At 43.6% G+C, this 16,000-nt stretch overlaps 1 protein-coding gene across 2 annotated transcripts; it reads right to left on the bottom strand.

Moving 5' to 3' along the window:
- Positions 1–464: 464 nt before the first annotated feature.
- On the bottom strand, positions 465–15,697 carry ralbp1 (ralA binding protein 1). 2 transcript variants are annotated; one of them, XM_056293083.1, is made up of 11 exons: positions 15,634–15,673; positions 14,550–14,586; positions 13,658–13,966; positions 11,876–12,307; positions 11,332–11,681; positions 10,191–10,352; positions 7,868–7,999; positions 7,083–7,193; positions 6,211–6,332; positions 3,768–3,888; positions 465–2,369 (listed from the first exon to the last, which is right to left on the bottom strand). In XM_056293083.1, the coding sequence occupies exons 3-11, from the start codon at positions 13,908–13,910 to the stop codon at positions 2,061–2,063; spliced, it is 1,992 nt and encodes a 663-aa protein (XP_056149058.1). In that variant the 5' UTR covers positions 13,911–13,966; positions 14,550–14,586; positions 15,634–15,673; the 3' UTR covers positions 465–2,060. The 2 variants fall into 2 exon arrangements, with proteins under 2 accessions (XP_056149058.1, XP_056149056.1); XM_056293081.1 differs by lacking the exon at positions 14,550–14,586 and having other exon boundaries at positions 15,634–15,697.
- Positions 15,698–16,000: the final 303 nt, after the last annotated feature.

Genomic DNA, 16,000 nt, shown 5'->3' with positions numbered 1-16,000 from the left:
AGGTTTGGTGCCAAATTAGCTCCATCCCTGTGTACCAGACGATACACATTCTTTATGAATTCCAACGATCCCTTGTCACACCGAGGCATCCTAATATGGTAGTACTGTTCCATCACTAGTCATACCCAGCAACGGTGCACCCGCCACAAGGTAACATAAACCAACATTTAATGCAGCTGGAGATGTCGTTTTATTAACTTGAATAATTTAACAACTCAACATGATGGAAATAACATTAATTCGCTCACCAGCGCGATCACATGAGCGGAAATTATATTTTCCCCTGTTCTGCTCTCGTATAAAACCACTTGGGAGACGTTAACCCATTATAGTTAGAATAACAGATTACTTCACACGTCACACATCACTCGCACTGAGAAAAGTGAGAGAAATAGAGAGGGAGAGTGTCGGATATGTAACCTCGAGGTCTACAGACTGAACAGAGACCAAGGCAGTTCGTTTGGATTGAAACTTTATTCTTCACAGCATTATTTTGTCTGCAACGATGAGCTACAAAAAGCCTGGAACGATAAGAAAATAACCTCATGAGAAGTTTATGAGCCCAATCTAGAATTAATCTGATTCCAATCACAGAGCAACAATGAACATTTTGAGCCCAACATAAAAGATTGCATCAATTTGCCCGTTTCGAACACAAGGGCGGTCACATGACCCTACACCATAATGACCACCAATAACAGAGGGGACATCAATAACAGAGGGGACACATGACAAAACAAAATAAGAGCTGAAAATACAGTATGTTTGCAAGTTTACAGTAATGTACATGAACCGGGAGCACATAGGCCGAGCCTTTGCTCTCCGTGTCGGAGACCAGGCGGACATCGTTTAAGACAGTGCTTTGCAATAGTCACAGACCATTTATTCTGAAATGATTGACTTGTAATCTTGAGTTTTAGACTGATTTACAAGCAATGCCCCCGGTACTACGAGCACGAAGGTAAAAAAAAAAAACAAAAAAAAAAAACACTACCGAATACCCGGCAAAAATATACGTGTCCCAACGCGCAACGTAACCTGTTGTTCAAACTGTCCAGTGGGTTAAAAGTCTCCCAGGCCGTTTGACATAAGAGCAGGACTAGGGACACTCATGAGATTGCACTGGCAAGCGAATTCATGTTATTATCGACAAGTCATGTCGATTATTAAGTTATTCAAGTTAGTAAAACGACGCCTCCAGCTGCATTAAGTGTTGCAGTGCTGGTTCGCGTTGCGTTGCGGCGCGTGCACCGTTGCCGGGTATGAATAGTGGGCGTGTTTCCATCCCAATGGATCAGGCTCCGCTTTTGTGCATTTGCATTTCAAATAAACATTTATATATTACTAAAAAGCAAAGTATTAAAAAAAAAATCAATGCATTTCCTTGAAAGGTCTTTCATATCACCCAGAGTACGACTTAAATATATAACACACAGACCAGTCATCAATTCTTCATAGGTAAGTCAGAGAGCTTTTGTATTAGTGGTTCTCTTGGGCAACTTGTCCAGTCTGGTGTTTTCAGTTACGGCACAGTGGTTGCGATCCTACCGTGTCAAATCTAGGTAAGGGCCAAAGCGAATCATAGCAACAGAATTTAAACCTTATATACTGCGGATATAAGGAAGACCAAAAGAAAATAAAGTTTAATTACGTCATTTGCAGGGTGCCAACCTTGATTCTCTTCTGCCCCATTAATCTATCAACACCCTCACTTCTGCCTTTGTCTTCTTCCTGCCCACACGCTTGGCACTGAGGGTCTGTAAGAATGGTCCCACAGCAACCAGTTGTCCTCTGCATTGACTACACTACCCCTACATTATGATTTTGTGTATGTGTGTGTGACAGAGAGAAGGAAAAGCAAGGTACTGAATTTGTATTGACACAATTTTGGCTGACCAAACTACAAATTCTTCCTTGCTGACCTTCTGAAAGAACAAGTTAACGGTTTTCCAATTTCCCTGCCAAATGAAGTCAGTGACCCAGCAGTGACCTTGTGGGACAGACTGGCCGTAGAGATGTGTAGCAATGCAGAGCCAACAGACACATACTGAGGCAACACCTCACATGTTGGTCTCTCTCCTGTCTTTGCCCGGCGATGGTTTTGAGGGATCCTTGGCCACTTTGCCATTTGCTGAGGCTGCAGGGTCCGCACCTGCAGTTGCCGGGACAGCGGAGGCGACAGAGCGTTTGGTTTGCTCCTCGCTGCGGGCCTCCGGGCTCGGCTGCGTAGGCAGAGCCTGCTCAGCTGCGGGCTGGACGGTCAGTTCCTGCTGCAGTTTGTGGCTCTGCAGGAGGCGGAGCTGGACGCGGAGCTCCAAGATGGCTTCCTGTTCCTCATGGATGGCCTGGTTTAGGTGGGTGTTTTTGTTCTGTGTGAAAACAAAGCCAGTCAGCAAGTACAAACAAGACAGTACTTCAGAAGTCCTCTAGTCTAAGGGTTTCATTCTAAATTGTTGTATTTGTCCATTTAGTCTTTGTTACCTGATAATCAGGACCTAGTCCTTGGAAAAGTAAAGTTAAGTCCATTCAGTAAATGTTAAGATTAATTAGCAAAGATCTGCAAATCAGATCAGGCAAAATATAAATGATCCCAGCGATGAAATAGCCAATAAATTGCAAAGGTTATCAAGTAAGAATATCCAGTTAAACCAGGAAGGTGCCGGACAGATGAATAAAGACATACAGGAAAACAGAAGCAGCAGTAAATGTATGACCTACTGATAAAGAATACTGATCTATGTTTCAAGGTAGTATGAGTAGGATTTGTTGGTTGTGGTTCGTAAACTCAACATTCAAATTTGCCCGCCCCGGCTCAACGTCACCCGAAGGACATGCCCCCTGACCGCAATTGCCAGAACGCATCCCAATGTACAGGCCAACTCCGCGTCGCTCCCATCCTCTCCTTCAGCACTCGCCAGAGGGTGAAAGCCGACCCCAGATTCACTCTCGTTTTGGAACGACTTTTGTCCGCTTGGCGTTTCGCCTCACTATATTTGCGTCTTTTCGGAGCTGTGTCCACCATTGTCTTGGCTTCCTCTTGGATGCGTGCTTACGATCTCAATCTGGCACCTGGTCGCTGCGTTTTTATAGAGTCCCAATGCCCAAAGGTTAACGCCTAGAAAGATCCTGTACACAGCAAAATAAACAAATACAGGCAGAGGACAGGGTCTCTGCAGATACAGGCACTGCCACGCACGTCTAGTGGGTCATCAGTGATCATTGAGAGGTGATGATTTTTGTATGAGTCTATACATTGATTTTTAGGAAAATCCTACCCATTCTACCTTTAAACAACTTGATATTTTTTGTTTGTTTTCACTATTCTTATTTGAAAGGTGGCTATTGGGTTGAAAAAAACAAGTCAGAAAGAGAATCTGACATCTGCTTATTGATAACGTAATCATCTATCATTTATAATTCAGCATTCATTTGCAGCAATAATGCTCAGATCTGGAAAAATGGATTATCAGGCAATAGTGCGTTAACATCAGTTACCTTTCAGGACCATTCAACTGTCATTCAGATGCAAATTTAGTCTTTTGAATTTGACAGAAATAGAGATTTTACATATACTGTTGTCATTTGATATTTACGTTTTAATTTGTTATTGCCCAGCACTGGACATCATACATTTGTAAAACTCTCCTCTCAGGCTGGATCCACTCTAATGTAACCCATGGTTAACAACTCAGACACGAAAAAAGGATTACAACATTGACTTCAACAAGCAACCAGGTAAAATCTCATTTCGTCAGTGTCTCGCTCACCTCCAGTTCCTCGTTCTGTTTCTGAAGGTCCTCCAGGATCAGCTGCAATTCCTCCTCATCCTCACTCTCACTCTCACTGTCCGAAGAATACTCCTCTGTCTCGCTGCGGCCCTGCTGCCGACTGGAAGACACAGTGCAGGTTTTAGAGTTAACTTTACAATTCATGGTCAGTGTAAATCATACTTAATGACTGAATGAGGAGAAACAGAATTCAGAGTGAAGACCAACAGAACATGCGGGGTCCGACATAACCAATGGCCCAGGGCCAGAAAAAGTTTATGCAGGGTAAGCTGACTCATGGGTAAGTGCCTTCAAATCTTTTCCGCCTTAAAGTCATTCATTCATACCGGTACGCAAAAAAATGTCCATGAAAGAAATGTACAAGGCTACGAAAAGAAAGAAGGGCTTTCTGCTCTTGTGGAAGCAACACTACTCTTGGGTGGAAAACAGTGACTGTGGTATATTTGTACAGTTTGCCGGCGATTCCCTGCAAAGGCCAATTGAAGGGGTCCGTTTTTTTAAAGGGACTGACAATTATCGAAAACATGGTCTCAGCACGCACGACAAAAGCAGAAACCACTTGCAGTGTATAATGACCAAGTGGACAATGGACAACCCGTCATCGTGCCCGCTTAACATCTGGGCAAGACGGGCAAATATTTAGTCACCCGAGGACGGAGAAGCTTATTAACACAGCCTACCATGCCGTAAAGAGTGAGCGGCCCTCAGCCACTTATGAAAACTTCTGAACAAGAGCGGAGTGGACACGGGATCCCAATATATCACCGATGTGGCATGTTGAAGGCACAAACAAATGTTATAAAAAATAATGTTAAAATGTTATAAATTAATCAGCATTAGAATCAATTTTATTTTATTTGATACATTACATAAGGAGACAAGATGTACTATAGTATTTTATACAGTGAATAAATCACCAAAATTATGGAAAAAAGTTATCTTCATTTTTTGGCTGCCGGGCAAGTGAAACTATACAAGGGGGCCAGCAAAACCAATCTACTGGCCAAGTGGGCCAGTGGGGGAAAAATGTAACGTTGGACAAATAATACTTGGCTGACAAAAGGAAATGGAGCATAAATCATCACATTGTACAATTATTCTAGTTGGACCCTACAACTTTGATGATCCAGTCACATTGCTCTGTAGTATGTGGAGGGTGGCCTAGGGATGGAGAGGCTGGCTAATGGAAGACAAAAAAGTTGTCAATTTTTCCTGTCACTGACAGTCTAGTACTCCATGACCACTGTTGTGAGTTGATTACATTGGTCTTTCTTCAAAATTCAGTGCAGCCTCTCTCCTTTGTGAGTTGACATGTGATACAGTGGATATGCAAACAACGGCGGCGGCAGCAGCCATGTCATACATGTTACTAGGGATGTGAACGTGTACTAAAATCTGTACACGTTTACACAGTGAAAAGTTTGCCGTTTAAACGTGTACACGTTTCAGGATTTCTGTGAATTTTTGAAAGTATGTCGGTGCTATACAAAACCTGGCTCAAGGTACTCCACTAGCCTCTTAAACCCCACATCTTCGACGATGGACAAGGGCTGCATGTCGAGGGCAGCAACCATTCCCACTATGAAGTTGGTTATCTTTGCACCCCGCGCCTTGTCACAGCACCTCGCCAAAGCTAGCATCGTCTGTTGTTGTCTTGTTGTCTGTAACTTCTCACTCGGGTGTTTTAGTCTGATGTGGTTGACCATGGACCCGGTACTCCCGTTGTGAGCCAGCTCTGTCTGACAAATGCTGCATTTTACTTTATTTCCTTCTCCGTTCTTTTCAAAAAACTCCCACATGGGGCTTCACAGATTTTTACTAGCCGCCATCCCATGCTTCAATCTCGCTCACACTTGTCACACAGCAAAGAATGATGGCGTGATAAAATCAACAAAAAAACGTTTACGTTTATCGGTTAGGGATTTTTATTAAAACGGTTATGGTTTCATTTCCGTGTAAACGTGCACACTGACACACCCCTCCCTACATGTTACCATGCAGAGTCATTTCCATTGCAACAGCCGACACACACTTGAACACCGTGCACCGAGCCTGGCTTATGTGACTCATTCTATGATCTGGTTTCATTTTGACAACTTAATACCATGCACCACTGTCACCACCACAACTCTGCTGCATGGTGGTGTTCACTACCTCGCCCCTTGAAAGCTGCGGCCATTTCCGACCTTTTTGAAATCGCACCAAATGAGAGAAAGGCCAGAACCAATCTCATGAAAAGTTACTGATTGACTTAAAAAGAGAATGGTTTGGCTTGCAAGTCTAATAGTGTATTTTAGATGTGAGCTGGTCAGTAAGGGTTGGCTGGTGTTATGTCTGCATTGCTGAGTAAGCCTTGAGCAAGGCACAAAGCAAGACAGATCTGTGTGTATCGTTGACCATCACAGCATGTAGCAAGGCTTACCTCTGTATATCTGCAATCTCTGCCCGCAGCCTCTCAATCTCTTCCTTCTCAGTGGCAATCTGCCTACGCAGCACCTGCTCCAAAGAAATCAGCTCCTCCTGCTCTGTTAAGATCTCATTTTCCTGACGTGGTAGAGAAAGAGGAGACAACAAAAAAAAGACCTTGAATAAATTTAGGAAACTGGTTCGAGTATAAACCTAGGGAGAGATTGGTTAGGATGGTGTTTTCAATTTCTTTTGGGTTTTTTAGTCAGCACTTCTTGACACTGCTAGATCACGACTCCTGACCTCCTAAATACTGGTACTGGCAGCTGGTAATGTATGCTTGCACTTGCTGGACAGTGCTGTGAACGAAAGCGTCAGTGAGATGCTTAAGGTATAATGTAAATGTACACGAGGGATGTTGCAATACACCAGTTTTCATGATTAATCGTGCTATTTTTTCTATGAAAAAGTATTACCATATAAAATTGTTGCTACTCTAATACTGCATATATAAATACCATATAGGCCTAGCAGATGGTGGAGGTCTCACCGTTATTTTGCTCTGAATACAATTTTCTTCCTTGATCTATCTCTCCCATTCACACAAACACCGGGGTGGGGGCAGGAAATCTCTTATTACAAATCTTCAATGAGATGGAAGATTGTCAGTGTTATCTGTCAAATGTTGCATTACTTATATGATTTATCATTCTCGTATTTTTCTGCGTGATAATCGTCTGGTGATAATTTTATATGGTGATAGCGCCAATCTAACTCCAATTCGTTTTTAATTGGACACCGGTCATGTGCGGACATTTTCCTGTTGGGATTGAGCTGTAATTGGATGCAAAACCAAAGGAGCCCAGCATGCGTTTGCATGTCGCTTACCTGTGCCAGGAGGATGTTGATCACTTCCTCCTCATTCTCGGTCATTTCCTCTTTAGAAACGTCCTCCTTTGACAGACTGGCTATCTCTTGGGCTATCTTACTCTCACACTCCTGCAGGATGACAGGGGAAGATGAAGGTGAGCAAATAAACTACCCACAAATGTTCATCTTTGTTTCACTGTCAATCAAGCTTAAAAATTTAGTCAACTTGCACAGGGTTATTATCTTTACTCGGGCATGGGACAAACAGTGAATGGAGACCATAACCTTCTGAACGCTAACCAACAAGCAGTACAAGCAGTGTCTAATAATCTTTCCAGTAGATTCCAGCATTCCACTTAGTGTTGTATTTGTTTATATGGTCAAAGTGTAAGGGACCAAGGGACATGATGGCAGGGTTTTTGTTTTTTAATCAATCTCCCAAACCAAACCTTGTGAACCTTTATTGATCCCTAAAGGGCTCAATAAAGTATCCCAGAGGCAATGAGCAAACGCATCCAACCACTATTTATATGTACACCAGCCTGTTTCAAAAAGCACAGGTACTGGACTCCAGCTAACTTTAGGTAAATATACTTAAATTGGAACAAATAGTAATGTAGATGCAATACATCAGGCTATTAGTGGCTATATTTTCTTGTGGCTGGAGCCGTCTGTGTAAAAAATAAACCATTCATATTTGTCCGTATATAGCTGTGACAATGCTAATAGACTAACACACACAACAGGGGACATTATTACTTATTATTGCAGTGATGAAGGAAGTTATCCAGAGACAAACTTGCCTGACGTTTGGCCTCCCTCAGTTTGCGTTTGAGAGCGGTCAGGATGCGCTGAACCTCCCACAGACGTTCCTCTTTGGACAGGTCCTTCACCCCCGCCTGGAGGTCCCTGTGCAGGCAGTTCAGCAGGAACTCCTAAGAGTGAGAAAACAAACACACACACACACACACGCACGCACACACACACACGCACGCACGCACGCACGCACGCACACACACACACACAATTAAATTAATAATGTAGGAAAGCAGAGGTAAAGGCATCTATGCCTCAACTACAGATATAACAGACTAACCATGTGACTCAAGAACGATGACAGCAGTGAAACTTAGGGGGCTCTTGCAGGGGATGTTTGGCTGTTGCAGCAGTAGAGAATTAGGATGTAAGGAATAAAAAAAACATGGAAGATGTAGTTTTGAGTTTGCACCAATTGACATTTTTTAAACTAATACAGAGAAAATAACTGAAGGTTCAGCAGTATATGAGATTTACAAGTTGAAGTTAATGTGCCGCTGCATCTGCATCCATTCCCAGTATGGAAGAACTTGTATGACAGGGAAGTTTGTGGTAACGAGATAGGCAGAGGAGAAAATCTAGGAAGGATATGATTTATGTTAATGTTGTTGCTTTTCAATGAAATGTTCTTGACCATAAATACTGCATAGCAAAGAACTACTAGCCATTTTTCTCCCACTGCTGTAAACTTGTTTTACCTCTTGCCTGCATATTCTTACATCACTGAAAATGTACACATGTTTCCTACAGACACCACTCTGAAATGTTACAGTCACTATTTTATTTTCTCCCTTTTTCTCCCCAATTGTATCCGGCCAGTTACCCCACTCTTTCAACCCTCTGCCGATCCGGGGAGGGTTGAGGAACTACCACATGCCTCCTGCGATACACGTGGAGTCGCCAGCTGCTTCTTTTCACCTGACAGTGAGGAGTTTCACCAGGGGGATGTAGCACATGGGAGGATCATGTTATTCCCCCCAGTTCATAGGCGCCCCGATCAACCATAGGAGGCGCTAGTGCAGCGACCAGGACACATACCCACATCCTGCTTCCCACCCACAGACACGGGCAATTTTGTCTATAGGGACGCCCGACCAAGCCGGAGGTAACACGGGGGCTCGATCCAGCGATCTCCATGTTGGTAGGCAACGGAATAGACCGCCACGCTACCCAGACGCCCTACATTCATACTACTTATTGGGAAAGAAAATAAATTCTTGATTCTAAACAAAGTCAGGAACTCCTCACATCTTGAAACCATTTTAAGACTTTCATCACTGGATACGTGCACACAATTCTAATATGGTAACTGTTTCTGCGTGGGGGACAACAGAAATCAATATTTCTCTGGGTTTTTTTTTTTTTTTTGTGACGAGTGACAAAACAGCAGGATATACTGGGACACTCCATAACAAAGGACCAAACTGGCACACTCAGGAAAGAATGATAAGATTACCACAGTAAACAAAAGGGTGTACAATAAAGACAAAATGCTGTACTTATCTATGATCCTGCTACGTTGATATGACACTTCAGCTCCAGAAAAACAAACTAAAACAGGGTTTTCAGGAGCTCTTACACACAGCAATGTAACACACAGTCTAATGAAGACTCTATTTTGCATATCTCTCTGAAACACAAGGACAAATCATATGATTACCCAGAGTTCCTCAAATGCAGGGTCAGTCAGGAATAGGGAGCAGTGTTGTGTTTGCCTCAGGGAACTTTGTCAGTATCAGTGGGCGCTGTAAATGTAATACGGGCCAGCTCTTCGATAAGCAGCTCCAAGCTGGAGAGCACGCATTATGTCTTGCTCAGAGACACTTGGGCCACCTTTATAGCTGACACTAATTTATGTATCGTGTCCTGATTTGGTCTGGGTATGGTTCAGCAGGATTGCACTTGAAAATGAACTGTGCCTCTGGTAAACACATTATAATCGTATTTCTCTTACCCTTACTTTCTGTAATATTTACACCTTTTGAAATTGACAGTAAACAAGTCAACCTGGTGCAATCCAGTACTGACAAGTCTGTTACTATCTAAGCAGCCTGCCACCTCCTCCATCTATAGGTGCTTCCTACATGAATATGCAAAAGCAATGATTAAATAGTTGCTGAATATGGACAGGAGATGTGTTGCACTTCCACTTGTCACACTGTCAAGGTGGTGGGTGGCAATGTGGCTCAGCACTGTTGCCTCACAGTAAGACGGTCCTGGACATGATCCCATTTTTGCTACCAATTAATCCCGGGCGGTAAGGGAATTGTCTGACGGGAATGAACACACCAGGCTAAAGCCGGAACGCACCTGTCTGCGAATCTCCTCTTTGATGCTGTCCTGAGTCTCGGGTAGGGCCGGCATTGTGGCCACGTTGGACCAGCGGAGTGGCCGTACCACAGGCTTCAGAACCACATCTCCAAACAGCTCTTTCACATGTGTGAAGAACACGTACAGGACACGGTTCCCGATCTGTGCATGGGGGGAGAGAGAGGCCATTGAGTAAATTGATAACACGGCATGGAGCTTGGGAACATGTTCGAATGGCAATATGTAAACTGATATCTACACTCCTACTCTGCCTCTGAACCGCTTGTGAGCTTGAGCATTATGTTACTCTTAAACTAAGCTTCTCTGATGCAAATTCTGAGGTAGTACGCAAGAGAAACTAGAGGGAAATACTCCAAAAAACAATCAAACTCTGAAATATCACATGAAATATCTCACATGTGGTGACAACTTGTCGATAAAGAAATTGTGTGAACAATTTTTGAACATCTATGATGGCCAATAATTTTTCTCAACACTACTCTTTTTCTACTGAATGTTTTTGATGATTTAGTCATGCCCACAGGGAGACTGCTGAACTGCTTAAAACCAGTTAACGGAGATACGTCTGAATGTTTTTGTGACTTTTCAAACCTTTACTTAAAATCTCGATATGGACACAATGTCTCTGCATCAATGTTATTTCGAAAACAATCCAACTTTTATCAAATGAATACTTAAAATTATTATCAAATTTAAAGTAATGAAAAAGTGATTCTGTTCCCCATTACTAACTGAACCAAGTGCGGATCCAACACACATCGCAACTGATGGTTCAGAAATAAGTGGGGCAGCCATGGAGACCCCTCCAGTGGGAATACATTAGTGCCTTTAAAGTGGGCCAGGGTTTCACCAGTAAACTGACTGATCCGATAAAAAGGGAGCAGCTTTGCTGGCTTGTTGCAATGTGATACGAGGACATTTCTTGTGCTGAAGGAATTCTTCGGTGTGTGAGTCCCTTGCTTCAATCTCTGGCTGATGGTTTGCTCATCCTGTTTTTTTTCTCTTCTCGCTTTCAATATCACCCAATTTAACAGGACATGTGGTCTAACTATCATCCTTCGATCTTTCCTACCTTCCATTTTCTATCCCCAATTCCATATATTCACTCCTTCCCCCTGACCTGTACGGTAGGGTTGAGGACGATGGATATGTTCTGGATGTTCATCTTGGTGTCTGTCTCCCTGGCGATGACATGGTCCATGTGCGTGATGAGCCAGGAGAGGAGCAACCTGCTGCCAGGCAATACCTCCACCAGCAGCCTCTGAAACTCTGTCACCTTCTCTGTCTCTACCTGGCGGCCACAGGCATCCTCAAAGCGCTGGGCCAGCTCGCGGCCCAACAGGTTTTCCGGCAGCTCGCGCAGGTACTGCTTCAAGAGGCTGGCGACCGTGTGGGGGTCGTACTCCTCCAGGCAGGGGCACTCCTCTCGGTCATAGGCTGCCTTCAGCTCATCCACCTTGGACTTCATGCCTGAGGTGGTGGTAAGTGAGGATTATTACAGAAAAATAACTGTGAAGTGGAGAGAGACTAAACAAAAGACATATAGAGGCTGCCATACATGTGCAGTTACCTGTGTTTTTCCCTGCTAATGTGGAAAAAATAAACTTAAAAATACAATAGAAATTACCCTATAACTAATCAATGTCCAACTGAGGTTTCCATACCTGAAACGCGGTATATGCCCTCACACTTCATGCCATAGCTTTCAATGTAGTCCACACATTCCCTAAAAATGGCAGGCAGCTGGATGCCATCATAGAGTGCTGTCCTCTTGACTGCCTCAGTCAGGGGGGCTCCAAAGATGGGCCTGAACATGGGGGCCTCCACTGGCACAGGCTCCGCCTCCGCCATCGGCTTCTTCTTCTTCTTCTTCTCCTTCCACTGCTTGACCACATCTGCAGCCGTCAGGTCCTTTGATTTCTTGTCCTTAGTCTTGTCCTCCTTGGGACCCTTCTCCTTCACCTTGAAGTCCTTCTCCTTCTTTTTGGAGAAGCTGGGCTTTTTGAACACATGGATCCCCTTGGAACGCTTCATCTTGGATGGGCTCTCTGCCTCGTCTGCCGAGCTGTCCTCTTGAAAGGCGGCGTAGCCCTCAGCTGGGGAGAGAGGAAGGGAGCAAGGAGGTATAGAGAGGGTCAGAGTGAGGAGAGGACAAAGAAAGTGTTCTGTTTAACTTATCATCCTCTTCCTGTAGCCTGGCTGTGAGAGCAGCGAAAAAGACGTTGAGATGGGTAAGCAAGAGAAGATAGGAGAAGGGGGGGGGCTAGGAAAAGAGGTCAGACACTGATTTAGCATAACTCCCACTGCACCTCATGGTTCTCTATTTCTTAACAAGCTGTGGAGTTCTGATACGTTTCCTTTTGTGGAAACAGCCGCCAGTTAGCGCCAGACTGTCAGGGGCTTCGTTACAACTTTCGACCCCCCTCTAGTTATCACTACTTTGGACTGTTTTCCCAATAAAGCACCCTGCATATCACAGCCCAACCCAAGACACACCTGCACAAGGCTCTGGGTGTGCCTTAAAACTGACTGTTTCTTCCTTTTTCCCACCGTATCCTGCTGGAAAAGCTATAAATAGACACAGAAAACCCATGATACAGAGAGACTGAGGGACAATAGGTCTGACTTTCACTCAGCAGAAGCCACACTCACCGAAACAGTGTCAAGTATTTCACTGCTGTCAGTAGCAGCCACCTACACGTTAAACAAAATGAGCTTGTGAGGGAAACACGTAACATTGATTTGGTCATCTAACATAGCCCTCACACTCAACCACTGCTGATGTGCTTCTCAGCAATATCACAGTGCAATTCATTTTATGTAAGTCAGGAAGTGGTGAATAGCAATGAAGTGTCAAAAAGCAAAATGGAAACACTTAAGTACTCTAAATCTCTAAAATATAGCAAAAAAATCTTTTTTCACTTGCTTGAGATGGAAAAGTTGATGCACCCATAAAGAGATTAGATATGCTAGATTCATGTCAACCAATCTCCATATTTCTCAACTGATTTTGATGACATAGTCTTGTCATACTCTGAGCACAGGGAGATTGTAAAAGCGCCTGCTCAAATGACAGAAAACAAAAGCAACACAGTGTGCAATCAGAGCTTGACTACAACATCACAAATTCAAATCTGACTGAACTGCCCCTCATCCTCTATCCTCTAACACTTACCCCACCCTGTCTCTGTTGTTACTCCTCACTGTCCTATTAAATTAAACAAATATACTGATGAAAATCAACCCAACAGAAAAAAGATGTAACGGGTGTATTAGTGAATCAGAGTGCTGCTGTGAGTGTGCTCAACTGATCTTTCCTAGGTATTTTGAGGTTAAAGTCAGCATATTTACACAAAACCAGGCTTGTATATTAAACACACACACACACACACACACACACACACACACACACACACACACACACTGGCACTACCCTCATTTCTTACTTCTTTTTTCCTTCTTCTTAAACTTGTTCTTCTTCTTGCTGTGCTCCTTGTCATCGTCTGAGATGTAAACATCAGCGGGCTCGTGGTGATGGCCATCATGTGACGGTGAGGGTTCACCAGTGCGGTACAGCCCTGGGAACTTGGTGGGACTGATCTCCTCAGAGCTGGGGGTACGAGCCACAGCCCCCGGATGCTCAGCCCTGCGCTGCTCCGCAGGGCTGCTGCTGCTGGGGGGCAGGAAGCACTCAGTCATTGCTGCTCTGCCCTGATCACTCTTCAGGCCAGGGGCACATCACCTCACCATCACACCTGTAGATGGGCAGGGACACAAACACTGACTGTTGACACAAACAAATGTAGTGCCGTGGTTAGTGCTACTGTGAGACTCTAATGGAGTCTCATAGGAAGACTATACTGCCATACTTTGTTGTTACCACTTGGTGGCCATCTAGGACTATTATGAACACTGACGATTCGATACAAACAAAATTATATCATTACAACTGTTTATCTAGGAAATTATGTTTCCCGACAAGGGTAACGCCACTACTATAACCTATAATTGATCTAATGGCACCACTGACGTTCAAACTGTCTAAACCATGCACTGCAGCACTTAAAAATATGGTAGAAATAATCTCAAACTACTGAATTTGGGAAATGTGAAGTTTTTCCAGCGTATGTATGACTGTTAAGCCTTTATTCTAGACTTTGGGAGCCTGCAAAAGGCATTTTCCTACAGAGCTAATATGACACAACTAAATAATGACTTTCAGTACTCTATAAAACATATGAAACTAAGCAGTTAGTTGCTTGATGGTAAAATGTATTGTACAATTTTTTTTTTATCGTGACGATATCATTAACATCTGCTACAATACAGCCTACCCACCAGGTGGGGCTCTGCTACAGGAACGATATCTTCCACACTGTAATTCTCAGAAACAATTTCTCATCTTCAATAAAAGAACTTTAACACAGATTTTTTTTTAAAAAATCCTCGTCGGGTTAAGATTTAGTTACAATCTGAAAAAATAACACTCAACATTTTAACATAACCAGCTAAGGTACGAAAAACGAACAAGGTACTCCCAACATTAACCTGAACCCATGGACCACGCAAAGTTTTATTTTTACATTTATAAATATACCAATAAATGAACACTGAAGGATTCTGCAATTAATAAAAAAAGTGTTGGATAAATGTGTATTTGTTTATGTATCCCTTGTGGAGTATGTGGGAAGCCACAGTAGGTCCAACCTTTTCGACAACAACAAAAAACAGCCTAACACCCTGAAAGATGAACGTCAAGCTGATAAAGGTAAACAGTCAACCTACCAAGCCTTATATCGCATGGAAACCATTTCTAAAGGGGAGAAGCTTAGGCCGAAGTAGTGGGTGTTTCGTCCTAATGCTTTTAAAACGACACGATCTCAGCAATACATTACCAAGGGGACCAATGTAATAACTCAATGTACTGCCAATGTAATAACTCACGCAAAGCATCAAAACCCAACCAACAAATGTGCCATTATTGTCTACGAGTTTACCAGTGACAGCATAACTATTGATGAAGCCTGTGCCTGTCAAACATCACCCTTAGCTGTGAGCAGATTATCCATATCCTAGTCTTGTCCAGTTGCCTCTCAAGGTTTGAACACAGCCAGCACCTCATTAGCAGACAGCTGCAGAAGAGCGGGACAGACTGCTTTTCAAACATATTTGAAAACAGTATGGTGGGGGTAACTAGAAAGTGAGAAACTACGCTTGTCACCTGAATGAAGGGGCCCATATGCTAGTTTAGCTAGCTAGCGGCTAGGCTAGCTGGTTAGCCAGCACAACCGTCACGAGTAAGGGCTCCGTTTCGCACATACAACCCCCTACAAATACACATATAATAAGAGGCGCTAAAATAGAGTTTGAGGCTAAATGGTTGTTGATGAATTCTCCAAACACGTAAGACAAGAAACTTTACCAACTACCATCCCGTTCGGTCAATTTCAGCGGCGCTTCCGGCTGTGTGTGTGCGTGCGTGCGTGTGTGTGTACCAAATAAACCAGTCCGCGACTGCGCAGTTGCCGAAGCGCATTGTGGGAAATGTAGTTTAATGGGGGGGGCGTACGAAACTGGGGTTTGCGATGTGAAGTCTACCCCGCCCGGGTCGGCTCTGAGGATTCTGTGCCCGGCGTTTTCTGGAATTTCAACAGACTGCGGCGCCACTTTGATCTAAAAAGCAGGAACTATGGAAAACGTCCCGAATAGTCGCTTTCGTCCGGATTTGAAACAAGCACTCGCTCGCCAAAATTACAAGCAACTTTCCCAACACCGGTTTGATTCAGAGC

The sequence above is a fragment of the Lampris incognitus genome, chromosome 14, assembly GCF_029633865.1.
Source record: "Lampris incognitus isolate fLamInc1 chromosome 14, fLamInc1.hap2, whole genome shotgun sequence".
NCBI lineage: Eukaryota > Metazoa > Chordata > Actinopteri > Lampriformes > Lampridae > Lampris > Lampris incognitus.
This window is presented reverse-complemented; position numbering and strand designations above follow the sequence as displayed.